This window comes from Salvelinus fontinalis, chromosome 8 (genome assembly GCF_029448725.1).
Source record: "Salvelinus fontinalis isolate EN_2023a chromosome 8, ASM2944872v1, whole genome shotgun sequence".
Lineage (NCBI taxonomy): Eukaryota > Metazoa > Chordata > Actinopteri > Salmoniformes > Salmonidae > Salvelinus > Salvelinus fontinalis.
In genome coordinates, this window is record NC_074672.1 from 40,300,930 (window position 1) to 40,321,629 (window position 20,700).

Genomic DNA, 20,700 nt, shown 5'->3' on the forward strand with positions numbered 1-20,700 from the left:
GTTCCTGACTGGACTGGGACTACACTGTTCCTGACTAGACTGGGACTACTCTGTTCCTGACTGGACTGGGACTACACTGTTCCTGACTGGACTGGGACTACTCTGTTCCTCCCACCCAGGAGACATATAGGTGGGGAGTAGGACTGCCTGGAGCCCCTCTCCCCAATCCTCACTCCCAAATCTCCATTGTCTGAAACCCCACCCCTCCCAAAAAATGAAAAGGGATTGTTCTTATTTCTACTGCCAAAAACAGAGATCCCTTTTCCCTTTACACAATGGAAATAGTCCTGGAATGAGACCAACACTTCTATTAAGTTCGTCCAGACAGTATAAAAAGTGAGGGTGTGTTTTATGGAAAAGTCCAGTCCAGTGTATGTTTCAGAGCAGAGGTTAGAGAATTCTCCGGTTGAGTAAAGGGGCCCAGCTTTGATAGTGGATGGATCTAGGGTGACCTCCGCTAAGCGCTAGTGTGGGAAAAAGTCTCACATACGCAGCATCAATGAGCTGACAAACAGAGGCAGTTAACGGGACCTTCTCCCTAGTAAGTGCCCAAGCCCAGCTCAACACATGACACACTGCAGCCAGGATCAAATCTGTGTTTTCTTTCCCACTCGCTGTCACTCGTCCTCTATTTCATTTGATCTGGCATACAGTTCACTGAACTGCATGGTACAATCTCTCAATATAAACACACACACACACACACACACACACACACACACACACACACACACACACACACACACACACACACACACACACACACACACACACACACACACACACACACACACACACACACACACACTCCCACTCCAGTGGAGGTCCTCCTATCTACAGTAGTCAAGAGGATGCAGGCAGGTAGGCAGGTAGGGCCCTGTAGTCACCACTTCTTTCTGCAGGGTGATCTAGATGCTGTTGTGTTCAGTACTGTGTTCAGTGTTCCTGTCTCCATACTGTTTACCACCTCATTCTTCATCTCTCTGATTCACTGACATAGTGGCCTGTCTGAAATCTGGCATGCCTACTACTTACTTACACATACTGTATTTGCACATACTTACACATACAGTAATTGTACTACATACTATTTAGAACGTACTGTTTAGTAAAAAGTACATACTGTATACTAATCGAACTACATACTATTTAGAAAGTAGTGTTTAGTAAAAATGACATACTGTATACTAATTGTACTACATACTATTTAGAATGTACTGTTTAGTAAAAACTAATGCAGTAAGCAACTAATATATCCACATACTAGGCTCATCCTACTGAGAACGCATCACCTAATGCACAATTGCGTTGATTCCCGCTATTCGTTCATGTTGGTACAGCGTGTCCCCTCAGCTGATTATCAGCTGTTGTTAAACACACGGAAGTCTGGAAAGATGCTTATCTTCCTCAATAGCATGAACAGGTGAAATGAGTACCACATCCTGGCATTTAAAAATGTAACTTTTTTTTAAGCAATTCCCAAATGGCTACTATTTATGGGCATTCGGACACGCCCACTGATACCTATGATCCAGTTCTCTCAAAGCACTTAGAGTCCTTGCACATCCTTGCACATCGATCACTGACTCACCTGCCAGATGGATGCTGAGAGCGGAATGGAACCTCTCTCTTCCTCAGTGCTTTCCTCACTCGTTCTCTCTGCAGGAGATCTTCTCCAGGCATGCAGTGTTTTCTCGTTCTCTCTGCAGGAGATCTTCTCCAGGCATGCAGTGTTTTCTCGTTCTCTCTGCAGGAGATCTTCTCCAGGCATGCAGTGTTTTCTCGTTCTCTCTGCAGGAGATCTTCTCCAGGCATGCAGTGTTTTCTCGTTCTCTCTGCAGGAGATCTTCTCCAGGCATGCAGTGTTTTCTCGTTCTCTCTGCAGGAGATCTTCTCCAGGCATGCAGTGTTTTCTCGTTCTCTCTGCAGGAGATCTTCTCCAGGCATGCAGTGTTTTCTCGTTCTCTCTGCAGGAGATCTTCTCCTGGCATGCAGTGTTTTCTCGTTCTCTCTGCAGGAGATCTTCTCCAGGCATGCAGTGTTTTTTTGGTGGAGGTGACTAAGCCACCTTATGGATTTGGAAAGCTGAGCGACACCTCACGTGGGGGAGTGGCGCGCTCGCCCCCATTAAAACTCATGCGTGTTTCATGTTTATTTTTCCTGTCTACCGCAAACGTGTAGCCTGTGGAGTCCTTGCTCTGTGTTCTTAGTTTTTATGTGCAGGTTGTTCAGAGTCCCTGCAGAGCAGCCGGTCTCCTAGTTGTGGGGGTGGATGCGCTTTGAGTTGATAAAGCCTTTGACAAAAACAACTTTAACTTTATAAGTAATCAGCCACAATGAGCAACTAGGCTAACCCAAATCACACTATACACTATTTCTAAAACAAGGTGAGAAGGAGGCTTGGGGCTGTCTCAGGTGGCAATACACACACTGCATTAAAGTGACGTTGTTGTTTCTTTACAGGAAATGAGAGATAAAAAATGTGATTAGAAACAACTCCAATATGATTCAAGGAACTCCGAAGCAAAGCCCTTTTCCTGGAATGGAACAGACTGGCAACAGGAAACTGAGAACAAGCAGCTTTCTTCTGCATTGTTCCTACGGCGACAGGATGTCGACAGCGTCCAATTTTTCTCCTGAAGGCTGAAGCGAGAGGGAGGTGAATCCCAGACAAAAGAAGACAGGGAGAGACAGAGATGATTGCTGCCTCACAATGCCTTCCCTTAGCATCGCCTACACACTGCCACATCTCCAACACAACACGGGAGGAAAATAGAACAATTGCTGTTCCCTAGAACTGCTTATAAAGATAGCAAGGAGAAAGGCAGCAGCTTTATTTTTGGTAGAGACAGATGGAGAGATGGAGAGAGAATTCCCAGGGCATGGATGGTAGACATTCCAGCTGACCTGCAGTAATACACCTAACGAGGCTAATTAACCCACGCCCAGTCATATGAGAGTACAGGGCTTTCCTCACACAGACCGCCCTTTCATATGTCAACACTCTGTTCTATACCCAGCAGAACAGCAGGCTGGATCGGCCCTCGCACTGCGTACAAACGTCAATTCAACGTCTAGTCCACGTTGGTTCAACGTAATTTCATTTAAATGACGAGGAAACAACGATGATTCAACCAGTGTGCTGGAACTCAGCAGCCACCCGACACATGTCAACATATCAACACATAACTATATATACCACACGCCAGAGGAACAGGCCCGTTTTCTACTGGGTCTACACAAAGAGGTCTGAATGCTAAGACACAGCGAAGACAAGTCTAACATTCCCACCCGGATAGAGAACACAGTGTTGAGAGGCGGGCTGTACTGAACGGTACCTGTGAGAGGGACATGTGGGGCTCCGAGGAGGACAGGCTGTTCTGGCTGATGATGCTCTTCTCCAGAGTGTCCACCTTCTCATAGGTCCGTTTCTGACGCACCATGCCCTCTGACGCCAGGGGAGAGAGGGGCACGTCGCCATGGGTACTTCCGCTCCCGGTCCGGTACAGAGAGCGGTTACTGGCGCTGATGTCCTCTCGGGAGGCGCTGCGGCCCCTGTACTTCTTCGGGGAGTCCAGGGGGGAACGGGCCCGAGGTACAGAGCTGTCAGACATCTCAGTGTCCAGGCTGGCCTTGCTGCCACGCAGGGTGTTAGAGCGACTCACCACCACCCGCATCTCTGCCATCAGCTTCTCATTCAGGGCACTGAGCTCCCCACTGCTGCCCACTGAGCCTGGCCGGCCCTGCCCTGTTCCCCCAGCCCCTCCTCCCAGGGCTCTCCGGCGGTTCTTCCTCCTCAAGCTGGGCGAGGGCCCGGTGGAGTAGCCTGAGTCCTGGTAGGTGACGGCGGCCAGCGCTGGGTACTCCTGGGAGGCCACACTGTTCTGCCGGCTGTGTCGGACATCCATGTTCTTCCTCACGCTGGTCTCCAGGAGACGCCACGACTGCTTCTTCTCCAGGCTCACCTCCTTAGGCCTGGGCTGGGTCACGACTGGGCATGGGGATGGAGAGGGGGGCAGGTCAGTGTCTGGAGCAGGGGCCTGCTCTGTCTGGATAGGATGGGATATGGGGCTCTGCTTGCAGGTGGCAGGGTCCACGTTGACCATGTGTTTGATGCACTCCCGTCCAGCGGGGCTGTACTCTGTGGCGGAGGGATTCCTCTTGTGTTTGGAGGCCAGATGAGAGGCTGGGTATTGAAGCAGCTTGGGTTGCTGCTGAGGCTGGGTCTGGGGGTGGGTCTGGGGTTGGCGGACCCTCTGCAGGCTGGTGGTTGGGGTGGAAGACCTGTTCAGGAGGGCGGCCCCCTCCACCTCCATCGGGGGCTCGTCATAGATAGGTGTTTCCATGGGTGGTTCATCATAGATGGGCGGAGTGGCACCGTAATGGGGCGAGGAGGGCTGGGGGGTGCCAGCCTGACACCTCTGTGGAGTCTGGTAGACCTGGCTGCCAGTGGAGGGCATCACCAGGCCGAAGTTACCGTTGTCTCCCTTCTTCAGGTGGAAGGCTTGTTTGTGGTCCACAGGGGAAGCCATCTTGCCTGCAGGGCTGGATATGGGTCTGGGGCTGTCTGAGTGGACCTGGTACACGGCAGGGCTCCCAGGGCTGAGTGTGTTGAGGTGCTGGGTGCTAGCGGGCACCACGGACTGGTTCCTGCCAATACTGTTCACCTTCACCAACATGGCTGCCTTCGACCCCGGAGCTGGCTGCCATCTTTGACCAGGGTCCCTGGAACAGAAGAGAGGAAGATTTTTTGATGAATAATAAAATAAATATTTATACATCAGGGATGGGCAACTTTGATGGCGGGTGGGGGCCACAAAACATCTGAACTCTTTAAGGGGCTGCAGTGGCTCACCGGTCTGTGTACCCACATTCTTACCCAAAGGACTGACTTCCCTGCTGTACATAGAACACACTCAAAGACACCAAAAATGTGGGATCAAAAATGTATGATATGTCCACATGCACACAGCACTATAAACAATGGCTTAGACTTGTTTGGTGGGTAAACAAGACAGATGACTGTTCGCAGCCAACTGGCTCATATGCAACTGAGAAGAAAGAATCCTGTGACTGGGATGCCAGGCCTGGCCGGAATACCACCTGCACATTCCCCTGCGTAGGTCTCTAGGTCTGACAGTATTGGCAACCAAGGTCTTTATGAAGGACAAACCACTTGTTACCTGTGTTTATCTCATTTTGTGAGACTATGAGAGTGTATGGGAGGCAGGTATGAGACTGTAGGTTACAACTGTGAGACAGGTATGAGACTGTAGGTTACAACTGGGAGACAGGTATGAGACTGTAGGTTACAACTGGGAGACAGGTATGAGACTGTAGGCTACAACTGGGAGGCAGGTATGAGACTGTAGGCTACAACTGGGAGGCAGGTATGAGACTGTAAGCTACAACTGGGAGGCAGGTATGAGACTGTAGGTTACAACTGGGAGACAGGTATGAGACTGTAGGTTAAAACTGGGAGACAGGTATGAGACTGTAGGTTACAACTGGGAGACAGGTATGAGACTGTAAGCTACAACTGGGAGACAGGTATGAGACTGTAGGTTACAACTGTGAGACAGGTATGAGACTGTAGGTTACAACTGGGAGACAGGTATGAGACTGTAGGTTACAACTGGGAGACAGGTATGAGACTGTAGGTTACAACTGGGAGACAGGTATGAGACTGTAGGTTACAACTGGGAGACAGGTATGATGAGACTGTAGGTTACAACTGGGAGGCAGGTATGAGTCTGTAGGTTACAACTGGGAGACAGGTATGAGACTGTAGGTTACAACTGGGAGACAGGTATGAGACTGTAGGTTACAACTGTGAGACAGGTATGAGACTGTAGGTTACAACTGGGAGACAGGTATGAGACTGTAGGTTACAACTGGGAGGCAGGTATGAGACTGTAGGTTACAACTTGGAGACAGGTATGAGACTGTAGGTTACAACTGTGAGACAGGTATGAGACTGTAGGTTACAACTGGGAGACAGGTATGAGACTGTAGGTTACAACTGGGAGGCAGGTATGAGACTGTAGGTTACAACTGGGAGGCAGGTATGAGACTGTAGGTTACAACTGGGAGACAGGTATGAGACTGTAGGTTACAACTGTGAGACAGGTATGAGACTGTAGGTTACAACTGGGAGGCAGGTATGAGACTGTAGGTTACAACTGGGAGACAGGTATGAGACTAGGTTACAACTGGGAGGCAGGTATGAGACTGTAGGTTACAACTGTGAGACAGGTATGAGACTAGGTTACAACTGGGAGACAGGTATGAGACTGTAGGTTACAACTGGGAGACAGGTATGAGACTAGGTTACAACTGGGAGACAGGTATGAGACTGTAGGTTACAACTGGGAGACAGGTATGAGACTAGGTTACAACTGGGAGACAGGTATGAGACTGTAGGTTACAACTGGGAGGCAGGTATGAGACTGTAGGTTACAACTGGGAGACAGGTATGAGACTAGGTTACAACTGGGAGGCAGGTATGAGACTGTAGGTTACAACTGTGAGACAGGTATGAGACTAGGTTACAACTGGGAGACAGGTATGAGACTGTAGGTTACAACTGGGAGACAGGTATGAGACTAGGTTACAACTGGGAGACAGGTATGAGACTGTAGGTTACAACTGGGAGACAGGTATGAGACTAGGTTACAACTGGGAGACAGGTATGAGACTGTAGGTTACAACTGGGAGGCAGGTATGAGACTGTAGGTTACAACTGGGAGACAGGTATGAGACTGTAGGTTACAACTGGGAGACAGGTATAAGACTGTAGGTTACAACTGGGAGACAGGTATAAGACTGTAGGTTACAACTGGGAGACAGGTATAAGACTGTAGGTTACAACTGGGAGACAGGTATGAGACTGTAGGTTACAACACAACTTGAGATGGATCTGATTTGACGCAGTGTGACTGTGAGACAGATATGAGACTGTAGGTTACAACAGACTGTGAGATTGTGCTGGTTAAGTTTCCAACAATTATGGCCATATTGTGACTACATAATCAGGGCATGGAAACTAAATTAATCTTACTAGCTATTAATATTACTAAAAGAGACTGTCACAGTGAAACAATGGAAACACTTTTCTCAACAAAACCCTTACTCAGCTTATCAAACAGAAGTACCCACACACCCACCCACCCACACAAACACACTCATTTTCCAGAACATCACGGTCATGTTTGTAGGAGAAACACAACAGGAAAGGTTTGTTTCACTTTGTTCCAACGTTACAGTCTGCCAAGTGAAGCTGTCAAAAGTACAGCTACACACACACACACACACACACACACACACACACACACACACACACACACACACACACACACACACACACACACACACACACACACACACACACACACACACACATACAGTTGAAGTCGGAGGTTTACATACACCTTAGCCAAATACATTTAAACTCATTTTTTACACAATTCCTGACATTTAACCGTAGTAAAATATCCCTGTCTTAGGTCAGTTAGAATGACCACTTTATTTTAAGAATGTGAAATGTCAGAATAATAGTAGAGAGAATTATTTATTTCAGCTTTTATTTCTTTCATCACATTCCCAGTGGATCAGAAGTTTACATACACTCAATTAGTATTTGGTAGCATTGCCTTTAAACACACACACACACACACACACACACACACACACACACACACACACACACACACACACACACACACACACACACACACACACACACACACACACACACACACACACACACACACCACCCCAACCACGCTCATGGCTGTGTTTCCTCCCATGTTCCCTCACAGTGGAATGTCAGGCCCTAATCCTTCATCAATGCCCTGGGTGTTCTGCTCCTTCAGTGGTGCAGCCTACTCACCCTCCCTCAGACCCCAGATCCAGCTTACAGCCCTACACACTCCACAAGCAACCTGATCATCTCCCCGACTAGCTAATCTAACCAGCACTCAACTCTCAACTTCCCTCACACCAGACCCTTTCCTTCAAAAGACTGTTCAGACTATAGCTAAACGTCTACTGTAAAAACAGCATAACCTCAATGAAACCCCCCTCCACCCCTCTCAGCTGGGAAACCCACCATAACACATCCAAAATAGTAAAAGGAGACAAGCAACACTGTGGGAAGGGAAAGACATAGGAGACAAGCAACACTGTGGGAAGGGAAAGACATAAGAGACAAGCAACACTGTGGGAAGGCAGCGGGGGCGGCAGCGTAGCCTAGTGGTTAGAGCGTTGGACTAGTAACCGGAAGGTTGCAAGTTCAAATCCCCGAGCTGACAAGGTACAAATCTGTCGTTCTGCCCCTGAACAGGCAGTTAACCCACTGTTCCTAGGCCGTCATTGAAAATAAGAATTTGTTCTTAACTGACTTGCCTAGTTAAATAAAGGTAAAAAAAAAAAAAAAAAAAAAAAAAAAAAAGACATAGGAGACAAGCAACACTGTGGGAAGTAAGACATAGGAGACAAGCAACACTGTGGGAAGGGAAAGACATGAGACAAGCAACACTGTGGGAAGGGAAAGACATGAGACAAGCAACACTGTGGCAAGGGAAAGACATGAGACAAGCAACACTGTGGGAAGTAAGACATAGGAGACAAGCAACACTGTGGGAAGTAAGACATAGGAGACAAGCAACACTGTGGGAAGGGAAAGACATGAGACAAGCAACACTGTGGGAAGGGAAAGACATAAGAGACAAGCAACACTGTGGGAAGGGAAAGACATAGGAGACAAGCAACACTGTGGGAAGGGAAAGACATAGGAGACATGCAACACTGTGGTAAGGGAAAGACATAGGAGACAAGCAACACTGTGGGAAGTAAGACATAGGAGACAAGCAACACTGTGGGAAGTAAGACATAGGAGACAAGCAACACTGTGGTAAGGGAAAGACATAGGAGACAAGCAACACTGTGGGAAGTAAGACATAGGAGACAAGCAACACTGTGGGAAGTAAGACATAGGAGACAAGCAACACTGTGGGAAGGGAAAGACATAAGAGACAAGCAACACTGTGGGAAGGGAAAGACATGAGACAAGCAACACTGTGGGAAGTAAGACATGAGACAAGCAACACGGTGGGAAGGGAAAGACATAAGAGACAAGCAACACTGTGGGAAGTAAGACATAGGAGACAAGCAACACTGTGGGAAGTAAGACATAGGAGACAAGCAACACTGTGGGAAGGGAAAGACATGAGACAAGCAACACTGTGGGAAGGGAAAGACATGAGACAAGCAACACTGTGGGAAGGGAAAGACATGAGACAAGCAACACTGTGGGAAGGGAAAGACATAAGAGACAAGCAACACTGTGGGAAGGGAAAGACATAGCAGACAAGCAACACTGTGGGAAGGGAAAGACATGAGACAAGCAACACTGTGGGAAGGGAAAGACATAGGAGACAAGCAACACTGTGGGAAGGGAAAGACATAAGAGACAAGCAACACTGTGGGAAGGGAAAGACATGAGACAAGCAACACTGTGGGAAGGGAAAGACATAGGAGACAAGCAACACTGTGGGAAGGGAAAGACATGAGACAAGCAACACTGTGGGAAGGGAAAGACATGATACAAGCAACACTGTGGGAAGGGAAAGACATGAGACAAGCAACACTGTGGGAAGGGAAAGACATGAGACAAGCAACACTGTGGGAAGGGAAAGACATAGGAGACAAGCAACACTGTGGGAAGGGAAAGACATAGGAGACAAGCAACACTGTGGGAAGGGAAAGACATGAGACAAGCAACACTGTGGGAAGGGAAAGACATGAGACAAGCAACACTGTGGGAAGGGAAAGACATAGGAGACAAGCAACACTGTGGGAGGGGAAAGACATAGGAGACAAGCAACACTGTGGGAAGGGAAAGACATGAGACAAGCAACACTGTGGGAAGGGAAAGACATAAGAGACAAGCAACACTGTGGGAAGTAAGACATTATCCTGCCTAATAGTTGTTAACCCCATCAGTAAACATGTTCTCACTTTTAGAACAATGCCATATAGCTTCTGATAAGTAGACAACACCATACAGGCTCTGATAAGTAGAAGACAACACCATACAGGCTCTGATAAGTAGAAGACAACACCATACAGGCTCTGATAAGTAGAAGACAACACCATACAGGCTCTGATAAGTAGACAACACCATACAGGCTCTGCTAAGTAGACAACACCATACAGGCTCTGATGAGTAGAAGACAACACCATACAGGCTCTGATAAGTAGACAACACCATACAGGCTCTGATAAGTAGACAACACCATACAGGCTCTGATAAGTAGACAACACCATACAGGCTCTGATAAGTAGAAGACAACACCATACAGGCTCTGATAAGTAGACAACACCATACAGGCTCTGATAAGTAGAAGACAACACCATACAGGCTCTGATAAGTAGACAACACCATACAGGCTCTGATAAGTAGAAGACAACACCATACAGGCTCTGATAAGTAGAAGACAACACCATACAGGCTCTGATAAGTAGACAACACCATACAGGCTCTGATAAGTAGAAGACAACACCATACAGGCTCTGATAAGTAGAAGACAACACCATACAGGCTCTGATAAGTAGAAGACAACACCATATAGCCTCTGCTAAGTAGAAGACAACACCATACAGGCTCTGCTAAGTAGAAGACAGCACCATATAGCCTCTGCTAAGTAGTAGACAACACCATACAGGCTCTGCTAAGTAGAAGACAACACCATATAGCCTCTGCTAAGTAGAGGACAACACCATATAGCCTCTGATAAGTAGAAGACAACACCATATAGCCTCTGATAAGTAGAGGACAACACCATACAGGCTCTGCTAAGTAGAAGACAACACCATATAGCCTCTGCTAAGTAGAGGACAACACCTTATAGCCTCTGATAAGTAGAGGACAACACCATAAAGCCTCTGCAAAGTAGACAACACCATACAGGCTCTGCTAAGTAGAAGACAACACCATATAGCCTCTGCTAAGTAGTAGACAACACCATACAGGCTCTGCTAAGTAGAGGACAACACTATATAGCCTTTGCTAAGTAGAGGACAACACCATATAGCCTTTGCTAAGTAGAGGACAACACCATATAGCCTCTGCTAAGTAGTAGACAACACCATACAGGCTCTGCTAAGTAGAGGACAACACCATATAGCCTTTGCTAAGTAGAGGACAACACCATATAGCCTCTGCTAAGTAGTAGACAACACCATACAGGCTCTGCTAAGTAGAGGACAACACCATATAGCCTCTGCTAAGTAGAGGACAACAACGTACAGGCTCTGCTAAGTAGAGGACAACAACGTACAGGCTCTGCTAAGTAGAGGACAACACCATACAGGCTCTGCTAAGTAGAGGACAACACCATACAGGCTCTGCTAAGTAGAGGACAACAACGTACAGGCTCTGCTAAGTAGAGGACAATACCATACAGGCTCTGATAAGTAGAGGACAACAACGTACAGGCTCTGCTAAGTAGAGGACAACAACATACAGGCTCTGCTAAGTAGAGGACAACAACATACAGGCTCTGATAAGTAGAGGACAACACCATACAGGCTCTGATAAGTAGAGGACAACAACATACAGGCTCTGATAAGTAGACAACAACAACATACAGGCTCTGATAAGTAGAGGACAACAACATACAGGCTCTGATAAGTAGAGGACAACACCATATAGCTTATCAGCATATCATGCTCATTTAGGTCAAAGCACTTACACTCAGCATTGCCTGAGTAAAGACGCATAATGGGGGGAGGAGGGTGGTCTTTGTCCCCTAAAAAAGATCAGAAGGTAACTTACCCCCCCTGTGTCGGCGCGGGACAGCGTTGTACTGGCGGGGGTCTCTTCAGTCCCCGTGTGAACGCTGCTACACCCCCTCCTCTTCAAAACCAAAAGAAAACAAACAACCTGTGCCAGCGTGTCTCAGAAGGATGATGGATGTCTTGTGTACCGCTGTGAGTGTCTTCAGTGAAAACACAAAAGAGTCAAGACTCCAGAGCTCTTTACAGATACACTTAATTGTAGCCTGCCACCAGCATCTGAATTTAACTGTGGAGTTACTGAGAGGGGAGCAAAAAAAACAAAGGGGAGAGAGAGAGAGAGAGAGAGAGAGAGAGAGAGAGAGAGAGAGGAGGAAAGAAAGGCGGGGGCCAGTGCTCTAGCCCTTCTCCTTCCCTAGTGTTACAGTAGCTGGAATGTGAGCTGCTCTGTTCCAGCTCAGCCTCTCTCCTCTCTGATAGAATCTCAGCATGTGAGTAGCCCATATTAATATATGTTAACCTTAGAAATAAGGTTAATGAAATCAATAACTTGCTAACATCAGATAACATTCATATATTAGCCATTTCTGAGACTACTTAGATAATTCCTTTGATGATACAGCAGTAGCAATACAAGGATATAACATCTATAGAAGAGACAGGAATGCTTATGGGGGAGGTGTTGGTACAGTGGCATGCGAAAGTATTCACCCCCCTTGGCATTTTTCCTATTTTGTAGCCTTACAACCTGGAATTAAAATAGATTTTTTGGGGGGGTTGTATCATTTGATTTACACAACATGCCTACCACTGTGAAGATGCAAAATATTTTTTATTGTGAAACAAACAAGAAATAAGACAAAAAAACTGAAAACTTGAGCGTGCATAACTATTCACCCCCTCAAAGTCAATACTTTGTAGAGCCACCTTTTGCAGCAATTACAGCTGCAAGTCTCTTGGAGTATGTCTGTAGAAAAGGCCCATGGAGTTGGTGGAATAATCCTTTAATTCATGGCCACTTACTCAGCTGGGCCAGAGCGCTTTAATTAGGTCAGGTGGCAATGACCGACAGATCTCATCCACATAAAAGGAGGAAAACGGCATCGCCTGATCTCGCTGCTTTCTCTTCCTTAACTCCGTCTGCTCCAGAAGTTCTGTGCGTCCATGAATCCACGTAAGTCCACCGACTCTGTTACCTTTCATCTGAACTATCTGTTGCGAGCGGGAGAGTGGGCTATCAGTTATTGTTTATAGTTGTTATCGCGGAGCGCGGCTAGGAGTGCACGCTTCAAACATATTGTGTAATGTGAATTGTAAATGATCATACGGATCCTCATAGGCCAATTATGCAATCGATATGTTTAATATGTAATTAAATTAATTCCATGTACACATGAAGACCAATTGAAAGGATGAAATGAGAAATGTCATTGTTTGCTAACTGATCGACTTTGATATCAAACTAAAGGAGATTATAGATTGAATGACCATTCACTGTTTGTATTTATTTCATGATTTATGTGAAATAGTTAAGAGCCTAAATGACTCACAGGTGATTACTATTGACTTCTTAATTAACTGGATTCATGAATTCCCTAATTATGTTAATAATGAATGATTGTTATGATTTGATCTTTGTGATTATGAATTTGATTGGATACGTGTTATTTTGTTTCCTTTGTTATGCAGCACAGACTACTCAGTAAATATACCACTTTATGGTTAAAGGAATTCCTGCCTCAGTCTCATCCATTCTTCTGTCACCTGACACGTGACCACCTGTTCACCTTCACTGTCAGTCATCCTACCTGTCCAGCTACCCACATAGATTCCACTAATCTTTCAATGGTCCTTCGAGACGGATGATGACTGAACCAAAGACAGGTGAAATGGAGGAGGAGAGGGAAGAATTGTCTCCACTGGAGGGAAGAGAGGAGGAGAGGGCAGCTGAGGGAAAGGTCTTGGAACAAAGGAAATATCCAGGAGCTAAGCCTAAAGCAACAAAGGCTTCATCCTCAACCACCAGCAGCACTAGAAGAACCAGGCAAGCACCTGGTTATCTTAAGGATTATGTGGTCGAGATTTCGACATCAAAGGGCAAGCCCACTAAAGCTCAAGGTGATGATGGATCAACTGTACGTTTCAGCCATCAACCATCTCCTCTGAGTCAAGCACCGGAAACTGCGTTGGAGCAGGAAAGTGGTCTACAGGAAGAACCCATGGAGGTGACTCCCACAGCACAGGTCAACCAGCTTCCTGAGGCAGGCTCCGCTCACTCCTTAACTAAAGGGAAATCGTCGAGGCACTCTAGACGGAGTGGGAGTTCGACCAGTGGATACCCCTTTGGAAGTGGCCATGGCAGCCGCCATTCACTAGCCCTCAGCGATTCACAGACCGCTGTCCTACAAGAGAGGATGAAACTATTAGCTTTGGAGGAAATTGAGCGTCAGATTGAGGAGGAACGACAGGCTGATGAACGATGTCATCTATTGGATGTGCAGGCCCGTAGTGCTCTACAGGAACGGGAATTCATTGCCAAGGACCTGGCACAACAGCGACGGCACCGTCAAGCCAGAAGGGAATTGGAGGAGGCACGGATGGTCTCATCCTTCCTGGAGAGGAACGAACAGGGAGTTGACCTGACCACCCCTCCACATGGACCTGACCTGTCTGCCTTTCTTTCCCAATCTGCCCCTCTGGTACAGCATGGCACACAGGCTCCGGGGTCAACAGCCAACATGGAGCACGGGGGACAGGCCGCTCCACCAACGCCCTCTAGGCCAGTGACAGAAGTTAGCATTCCTCCATGTGGACAAAGCATCACTCCTTCGCCTTTCCGCCAATTACCAACCACGGCAAATCGTTCCTCTCGTCCAGGGCCAGGCCAGTCCTCAAACATCAGGTGGAAGGGCTCTCACCCAATTCCGTCTGCCACCAATGGAGGGTCTGGGACAGTAGGGGACCGGCCCAATGAGGTCACAGTGGGCTCATCAGAAGTCCCGGGTTCATCTTTCACGCAACCAGAAGAGGGAGCCAATATTATGAAACTTCTAGTAGCCTCAGCCTATGGAATTCCCAGACCCAAACTGCCATACTTTGAGAGCGGAAAGGAGAGTGAATTTGTCCTTTTGGAAATGGCATTGGAGAGCCTACTGGGTATTCACAGTCATCTCTCAGAACGCTACAAATACCAAGTACTAATGGATCATTTGCGGTTTCCTAGTGCATACAGGCTGGCCCAATCTTTTATGCACTCCGCAACACCATACACTGCAGCTCTCCAGGCCCTGAAGGCGAGATATGGTGAGCCACGCCAGTTGGTCCAGAATGAACTAAGCAACATCCTGAACACGTCTCCAATTAAAATGGGAGACCATGCTGCCTTCCAAGAGTTCTCCCTGGCTGTCCAATCCCTGACCTCAATGCTCCAATCCGTTGAAGGAGAAGATGGGAACGAGCTGAAATGTGGCTCCCACGTGGACAGGCTTCTTAGCAAGCTTCCAGTGTACCTCAGAGACAGTTTCATTGAACATTGTTTGAACAGGGGCATCCTGAAAGAGGGCTCGAGAAGCACCTATGCACTCAGAGACCTGGCCGCATGGTTGGAGGTGAAGGCCAAGGCGAAGAGTATCGCTCACCAGGCCACAATCTCAGCCATAGCCACCGGGGGAAGGAAGGAGTTTGAACGCCAGGGGGGACAGAAAAGACCAAATCCCACTACCATGTACTTAAATAGTGAAGCTGGGGAGGAACCCGGGAAGACCCCTCTCAGGAGCAAGAACATCAAATTCCAGCCTTACTGCCCATATTGCAATAGTAAGGGACACTTCCTTGGCTCATGCCCCAGGGTAAAAAAGCTCACCCAAACTCAATTGAAGGCCTGGATCACTTCAGGCGAGCGATGCTACAAGTGTGCCCGTAGCCATAAGGCGGAGACCTGCACATTGAGGAAACCCTGCAATCGCTGTAAGGAAATCCATCTCACAGTGTTGCATGATGTAATTCCCCAAGCACAGAAGGAGCAGAGTATGCTCATGGTAGGAGCTGCAAAGGAGCTGTACCTCGACCAGCAGAACCGGTCTCCAAGGGTCATGTTGAAAGTGGTCAAGGTCACTCTGCAAAGTGAAGGGAGAAGCATTGATACATTCGCCGTTCTAGATGATGGGTCAGAAAGAACGATCATTCTCACGGCGGCCACCCGTCAGCTAAACCTGGAGGGGACTCCCGAGACCCTTAACCTCAGAACGGTGCGACATGATGTTATCCAAATGAAAGGCTCTGCTGTGACCTTTAGCATTTCACCTTCAGGAAACCGGGACGTGGCCTATAATATCACCAATGCCTTCACGGCAGATGGCTTGAATCTTGCGGAGCACTCCTGCCCGGTAAGTGTTCTCCAGAGACAATATCCTCATCTACGAGGATTACCTCTTCCTAACTTGGCCAGAGTAGCGCCACTTATCCTGATTGGGTCAGACCACCCACATCTCGTCACCCCGACTGAGCCTATACGAGCTGGACCAGAAGGAGGTCCCATTGCTGTCCATACAGCCTTGGGTTGGGCTGTGCAAGGTCCAGTCCATCTACTTCTCTCCACCCAAGCTGTACAGTCACAGCAAGTCCTCTTCACCAGAAGCAATCCAGCTCCATTCCCCTGTGCGGCCACTGACCTCCTTCGGAATGTAGAGATGCTCTGGAAGATGGACACCTTCTCCAACCGGAAGCTACAGGAGGTCACCCGCTCGAAACATGACTCCTATGCATTAGACCTCCTGGAGAAGCGCACCACTACCACTGAACTGGATGGCGTTCAGAGGTACGCAACCCCACTGCTACGGGTGCCCAACCATCCTCTTCTGGCAACCACAACCCGGGCTGTACTCCCACTACTGCGTGGAACGGAGAGACGCCTGTTGAAGAATCCTGAGCTTGCTGAAGTTCATAACCGGGAGATTCAGAACCTTGTGAAGGCAGGCTATGTCACAAAAGTGACCGCTCATGAAGAGGGAAACCCACTCAGCGAATCCTGGTATCTCCCTCACCATGTTATCCAGCAACACGGTGGGAAGTACAGACTTGTCTTCAACTGTTCATTCCAAGCTGCTGGTCAAAGCCTGAATGACTGTCTACTCCCGGGACCAACCTTAGGTCCTTCCTTGCTCGGTGTCCTTCTCCGGTTCCGGCAGCACTCTACAGCCATCAGTGGAGACATCAAAGCCATGTTTCATCAGATTCGTCTCCTGCCTTCCGACACCACACTGCTCCGGTTCATATGGCGAGATATGGAACGAGACGCAGAGCCCACCATCTATGAATGGCAAGTACTCCCATTTGGCACCACCTGCAGTCCTTGCTGTGCCATATACGCTCTGCAGAGACACGCACGGGAGCACCCAGACAGTGACCCAGAAGTATGGGATTCAGTGGAAAATGCCTTCTATGTGGATAACTGCTTACAGAGCATCCCATCCACGGCTGAAGCGAAAGCACTCCTCGATAAAGTACGGAATCTCCTGTCCAAAGGGGGATTCGAGGTCCGACAGTGGGCGAGTAACAGAGCGGAGGTTATCCAGCACCTCCCACCACAAGCTAGGTCAAGTAGCAGTGAACTCTGGCTATCGCAGTCTGGTGCTAACCCACAAGAGCCCACTCTAGGACTGAGATGGAGCTGCATACCGGATACCCTTGGGTACAAGCACCGCTCAGCCCTGAGTACCGAAACCCCCACTCTGCGCACCATCTATCGGACACTGGCCAGTCAATACGATCCCCTTGGGTATATCCTGCCATACACAACCCGGGCCAAAGTCTTAGTCCAGGACCTGTGGCAGACCAAGAGGGACTGGGATGAACCGATCCATCCGGCTGACCTAGTGGAACGATGGTTCTGTTGGGAAACAGAGTTATCGGAGCTCTCTGGAGTCCAAATGCCAAGATGTTATGTACCACCCTGTGCTGACCAAGTGGGATCATGCCTGGAATTGCATGTGTTCTGTGACGCTTCGGAGCGAGCTTATGGGGCGGTTTCCTATCTAAGAGTGGAAGATAAGGAAGGACACACCCATGTCTCCTTTGTCATGGCCAGGTCCAGGGTCGCACCCAAGAAGCAGTTGTCAATGCCTAGGCTGGAACTCAGTGCTGCCCTTTCCGGAGCCCAGTTGGCCTCTACCTTGCGAGCCGAGCTCACCTTGCCAATCCAGAGGGTCATCTACTGGAGTGATTCGACCACTGTATTGACCTGGCTCACATCGGAGTCCTGCAGGTATAAGGTGTTTGTCGGAACTCGCGTTGCGGAAATCCAAGACCTGACAGAAGTCCAAGACTGGAGGTATGTTGATAGCATAAACAATCCTGCTGATGACGTTACTCGCGGTAAAACCCTTAAGGAACTGGCTCAACCCCATCGCTGGAGCTTGGGACCACCATTCTTGTCCCAACCAGAGAACGAGTGGCCAAAAGCCCCCAGGCGTGCGGCTCCTCCGCAACCAATTGAAACTCATGAGTTAAGGAAGTCCGCCCAATGTTACAGCATCTCTACGGAACCAACAACAGCTCTCCCTGACCTAGCACAATCCCAAACACTGCCGGATCTGATCGCCGCCATAAACCAGACCTCAGATGGGGTGGCTTCTATACCCACCTCCCTCGCGGCAGAGACATTACTCCTCCAGCATGCACAAGCAGTTAGCTTCCCTGAGGAGCTAAAAGCTCTGAAAGCTGGTAGGGAAGTTGCTAAGGAGAGCCGTCTTCTCTCTCTCGCCCCAGAATATGATCAAATCCTTGGAGTGATCAGAGTCGGAGGGAGGCTGCGCCGAGCAGAAGTTTTGGACCCCGACGCTATCCACCCAATTATCCTTGACTCCAGACACCCTCTTACCAGGCTCCTCATCAAGAGTTATGATGAAAAGCTTCTCCACCCAGGGCCAGAGAGGGTCTATGGGGAGATGAGGCGGAAGTACTGGATACTTGGAGGACGAGGAGCCATTCGTAAGCACCAATACGCCTGCGTAGAATGTCAGAGATGGCGGGCTGGAGCCACTGTACCCAAAATGGCAGATTTACCCCCTGCTCGCTTGCGCCTTCTCAAACCACCCTTCTGGTCAACCGGAGTAGATTGCTTTGGCCCCTTGACGATCAAGCTAGGTCGTCGAGTGGAAAAGCGCTGGGGCATTCTATTCAAGTGTTTGACGACTAGGTGTGTCCACCTGGACCTACTGGAGAGTTTGGATACTGAAGCCTTCCTCATGGCCCTACGGCGGTTTATCTCCCGACGGGGGAAACCCTACGAGATCCTGGCTGACAGAGGCACAAACTTCAAGGCAGGAGAAGCCAGGTTGGAGGAAGCTTTCCAAGCCATGGAACCCAGCCTTCAGGATCAGCTGATGGACCAACAAATCTTATTCAAATTTAACCCTCCAGGAGCTCCTCATTTTGGAGGAACATGGGAGCGAGAGATCAAATCTGTAAAGACGGCCTTACGTGTCGTCCTGGGGGACCAAACTGTCACTGAAACTGTCTTGCGGACCGTCCTGATAGAGGTGGAAGGGATATTGAACTCCAAACCCTTGGGATATCTCTCTGCAGATATCGCTGACCCCGATCCGGTTACACCAAATATGCTCTTGATGGGACGCCGGGATGCGTCACTTCCTCAAGCCATGTATGCTGATACCAACCTCGTTGGCAGACGCCGGTGGCGACACAGCCAGATCTTGGCTGACCATTTCTGGGCCCGATTCATTCGGGATTACCTACCAAGCCTACAGCACAGAGGGAAATGGCGGAGGGAAATGGCCAGCCTGGAAACTGGCCAAGTAGTAATGGTGGTGGACCCTCAGCTGCCTCGAGCCTCCTGGCCGGTGGGACGTATCACTAAGACCATGCCTGGGATCGATGGTCGCGTTAGATCAGTAGAGATCCAGGTAAAGAACCGAACATATATTAGGCCAGTTGCTCGACTAATTCCTCTCCCTGAGATGACGGAGGACGGGGAGCAATGAGCCTTTCTGAGGAGTGTGGAATTTAACAAATTTCCAGGGTGGCTGTAGAAAAGGCCCATGGAGTTGGTGGAATAATCCTTTAATTCATGGCCACTTACTCAGCTGGGCCAGAGCGCTTTAATTAGGTCAGGTGGCAATGACCGACAGATCTCATCCACATAAAAGGAGGAAAACGGCATCGCCTGATCTCGCTGCTTTCTCTTCCTTAACTCCGTCTGCTCCAGAAGTTCTGTGCGTCCATGAATCCACGTAAGTCCACCGACTCTGTTACCTTTCATCTGAACTATCTGTTGCGAGCGGGAGAGTGGGCTATCAGTTATTGTTTATAGTTGTTATCGCGGAGCGCGGCTAGGAGTGCACGCTTCAAACATATTGTGTAATGTGAATTGTAAATGATCATACGGATCCTCATAGGCCAATTATGCAATCGATATGTTTAATATGTAATTAAATTAATTCCATGTACACATGAAGACCAATTGAAAGGATGAAATGAGAAATGTCATTGTTTGCTAACTGATCGACTTTGATATCAAACTAAAGGAGATTATAGATTGAATGACCATTCACTGTTTGTATTTATTTCATGATTTATGTGAAATAGTTAAGAGCCTAAATGACTCACAGGTGATTACTATTGACTTCTTAATTAACTGGATTCATGAATTCCCTAATTATGTTAATAATGAATGATTGTTATGATTTGATCTTTGTGATTATGAATTTGATTGGATACGTGTTATTTTGTTTCCTTTGTTATGCAGCACAGACTACTCAGTAAATATACCACTTTATGGTTAAAGGAATTCCTGCCTCAGTCTCATCCATTCTTCTGTCACCTGACACGTGACCACCTGTTCACCTTCACTGTCAGTCATCCTACCTGTCCAGCTACCCACAT

General features: G+C 48.2%; 2 protein-coding genes across 4 annotated transcripts in view; one reads left to right on the forward strand and one right to left on the reverse strand.

Moving 5' to 3' along the window:
* Positions 1-20,700, reverse strand: part of LOC129861238 (rho GTPase-activating protein 39-like) — a 167,566-nt gene that overhangs the window by 47,123 nt on the left and 99,743 nt on the right. Inside the window, exons 1-2 of one of the 2 annotated variants that reach the window (XM_055932470.1) lie at positions 11,840-12,121; positions 3,339-4,725 (exon numbers count right to left, since the gene is read on the reverse strand). In XM_055932470.1, the coding sequence (XP_055788445.1) occupies positions 3,339-4,679 (1,341 nt within the window). In that variant the 5' untranslated portion in view covers positions 4,680-4,725; positions 11,840-12,121. Of the gene's footprint in view, positions 1-3,338; positions 4,726-11,839; positions 12,122-20,700 lie in introns of those variants that run through there. The other variant, XM_055932469.1, reaches the window with a different exon arrangement.
* Positions 12,773-20,605, forward strand: LOC129861237 (uncharacterized). 2 transcript variants are annotated; one of them, XR_008760524.1, is made up of 2 exons: positions 12,773-20,048; positions 20,564-20,605. XR_008760524.1 is itself a non-coding variant. In XM_055932468.1 (2 exons), the coding sequence occupies exon 2, from the start codon at positions 13,662-13,664 to the stop codon at positions 19,797-19,799; it is 6,138 nt and encodes a 2,045-aa protein (XP_055788443.1). In that variant the 5' UTR covers positions 12,773-12,973; positions 13,489-13,661; the 3' UTR covers positions 19,800-20,605. The 2 variants fall into 2 exon arrangements, 1 of the variants encoding a protein (XP_055788443.1); XM_055932468.1 differs by having other exon boundaries at positions 12,773-12,973; positions 13,489-20,605.

Coding starts and splice junctions, on each gene's coding strand:
- LOC129861237 (XM_055932468.1), top strand. CDS start 13,662: ATGATGACTGAACCAAAGACAGGTGAAATGGAGGAGGAGAGGGAAGAA.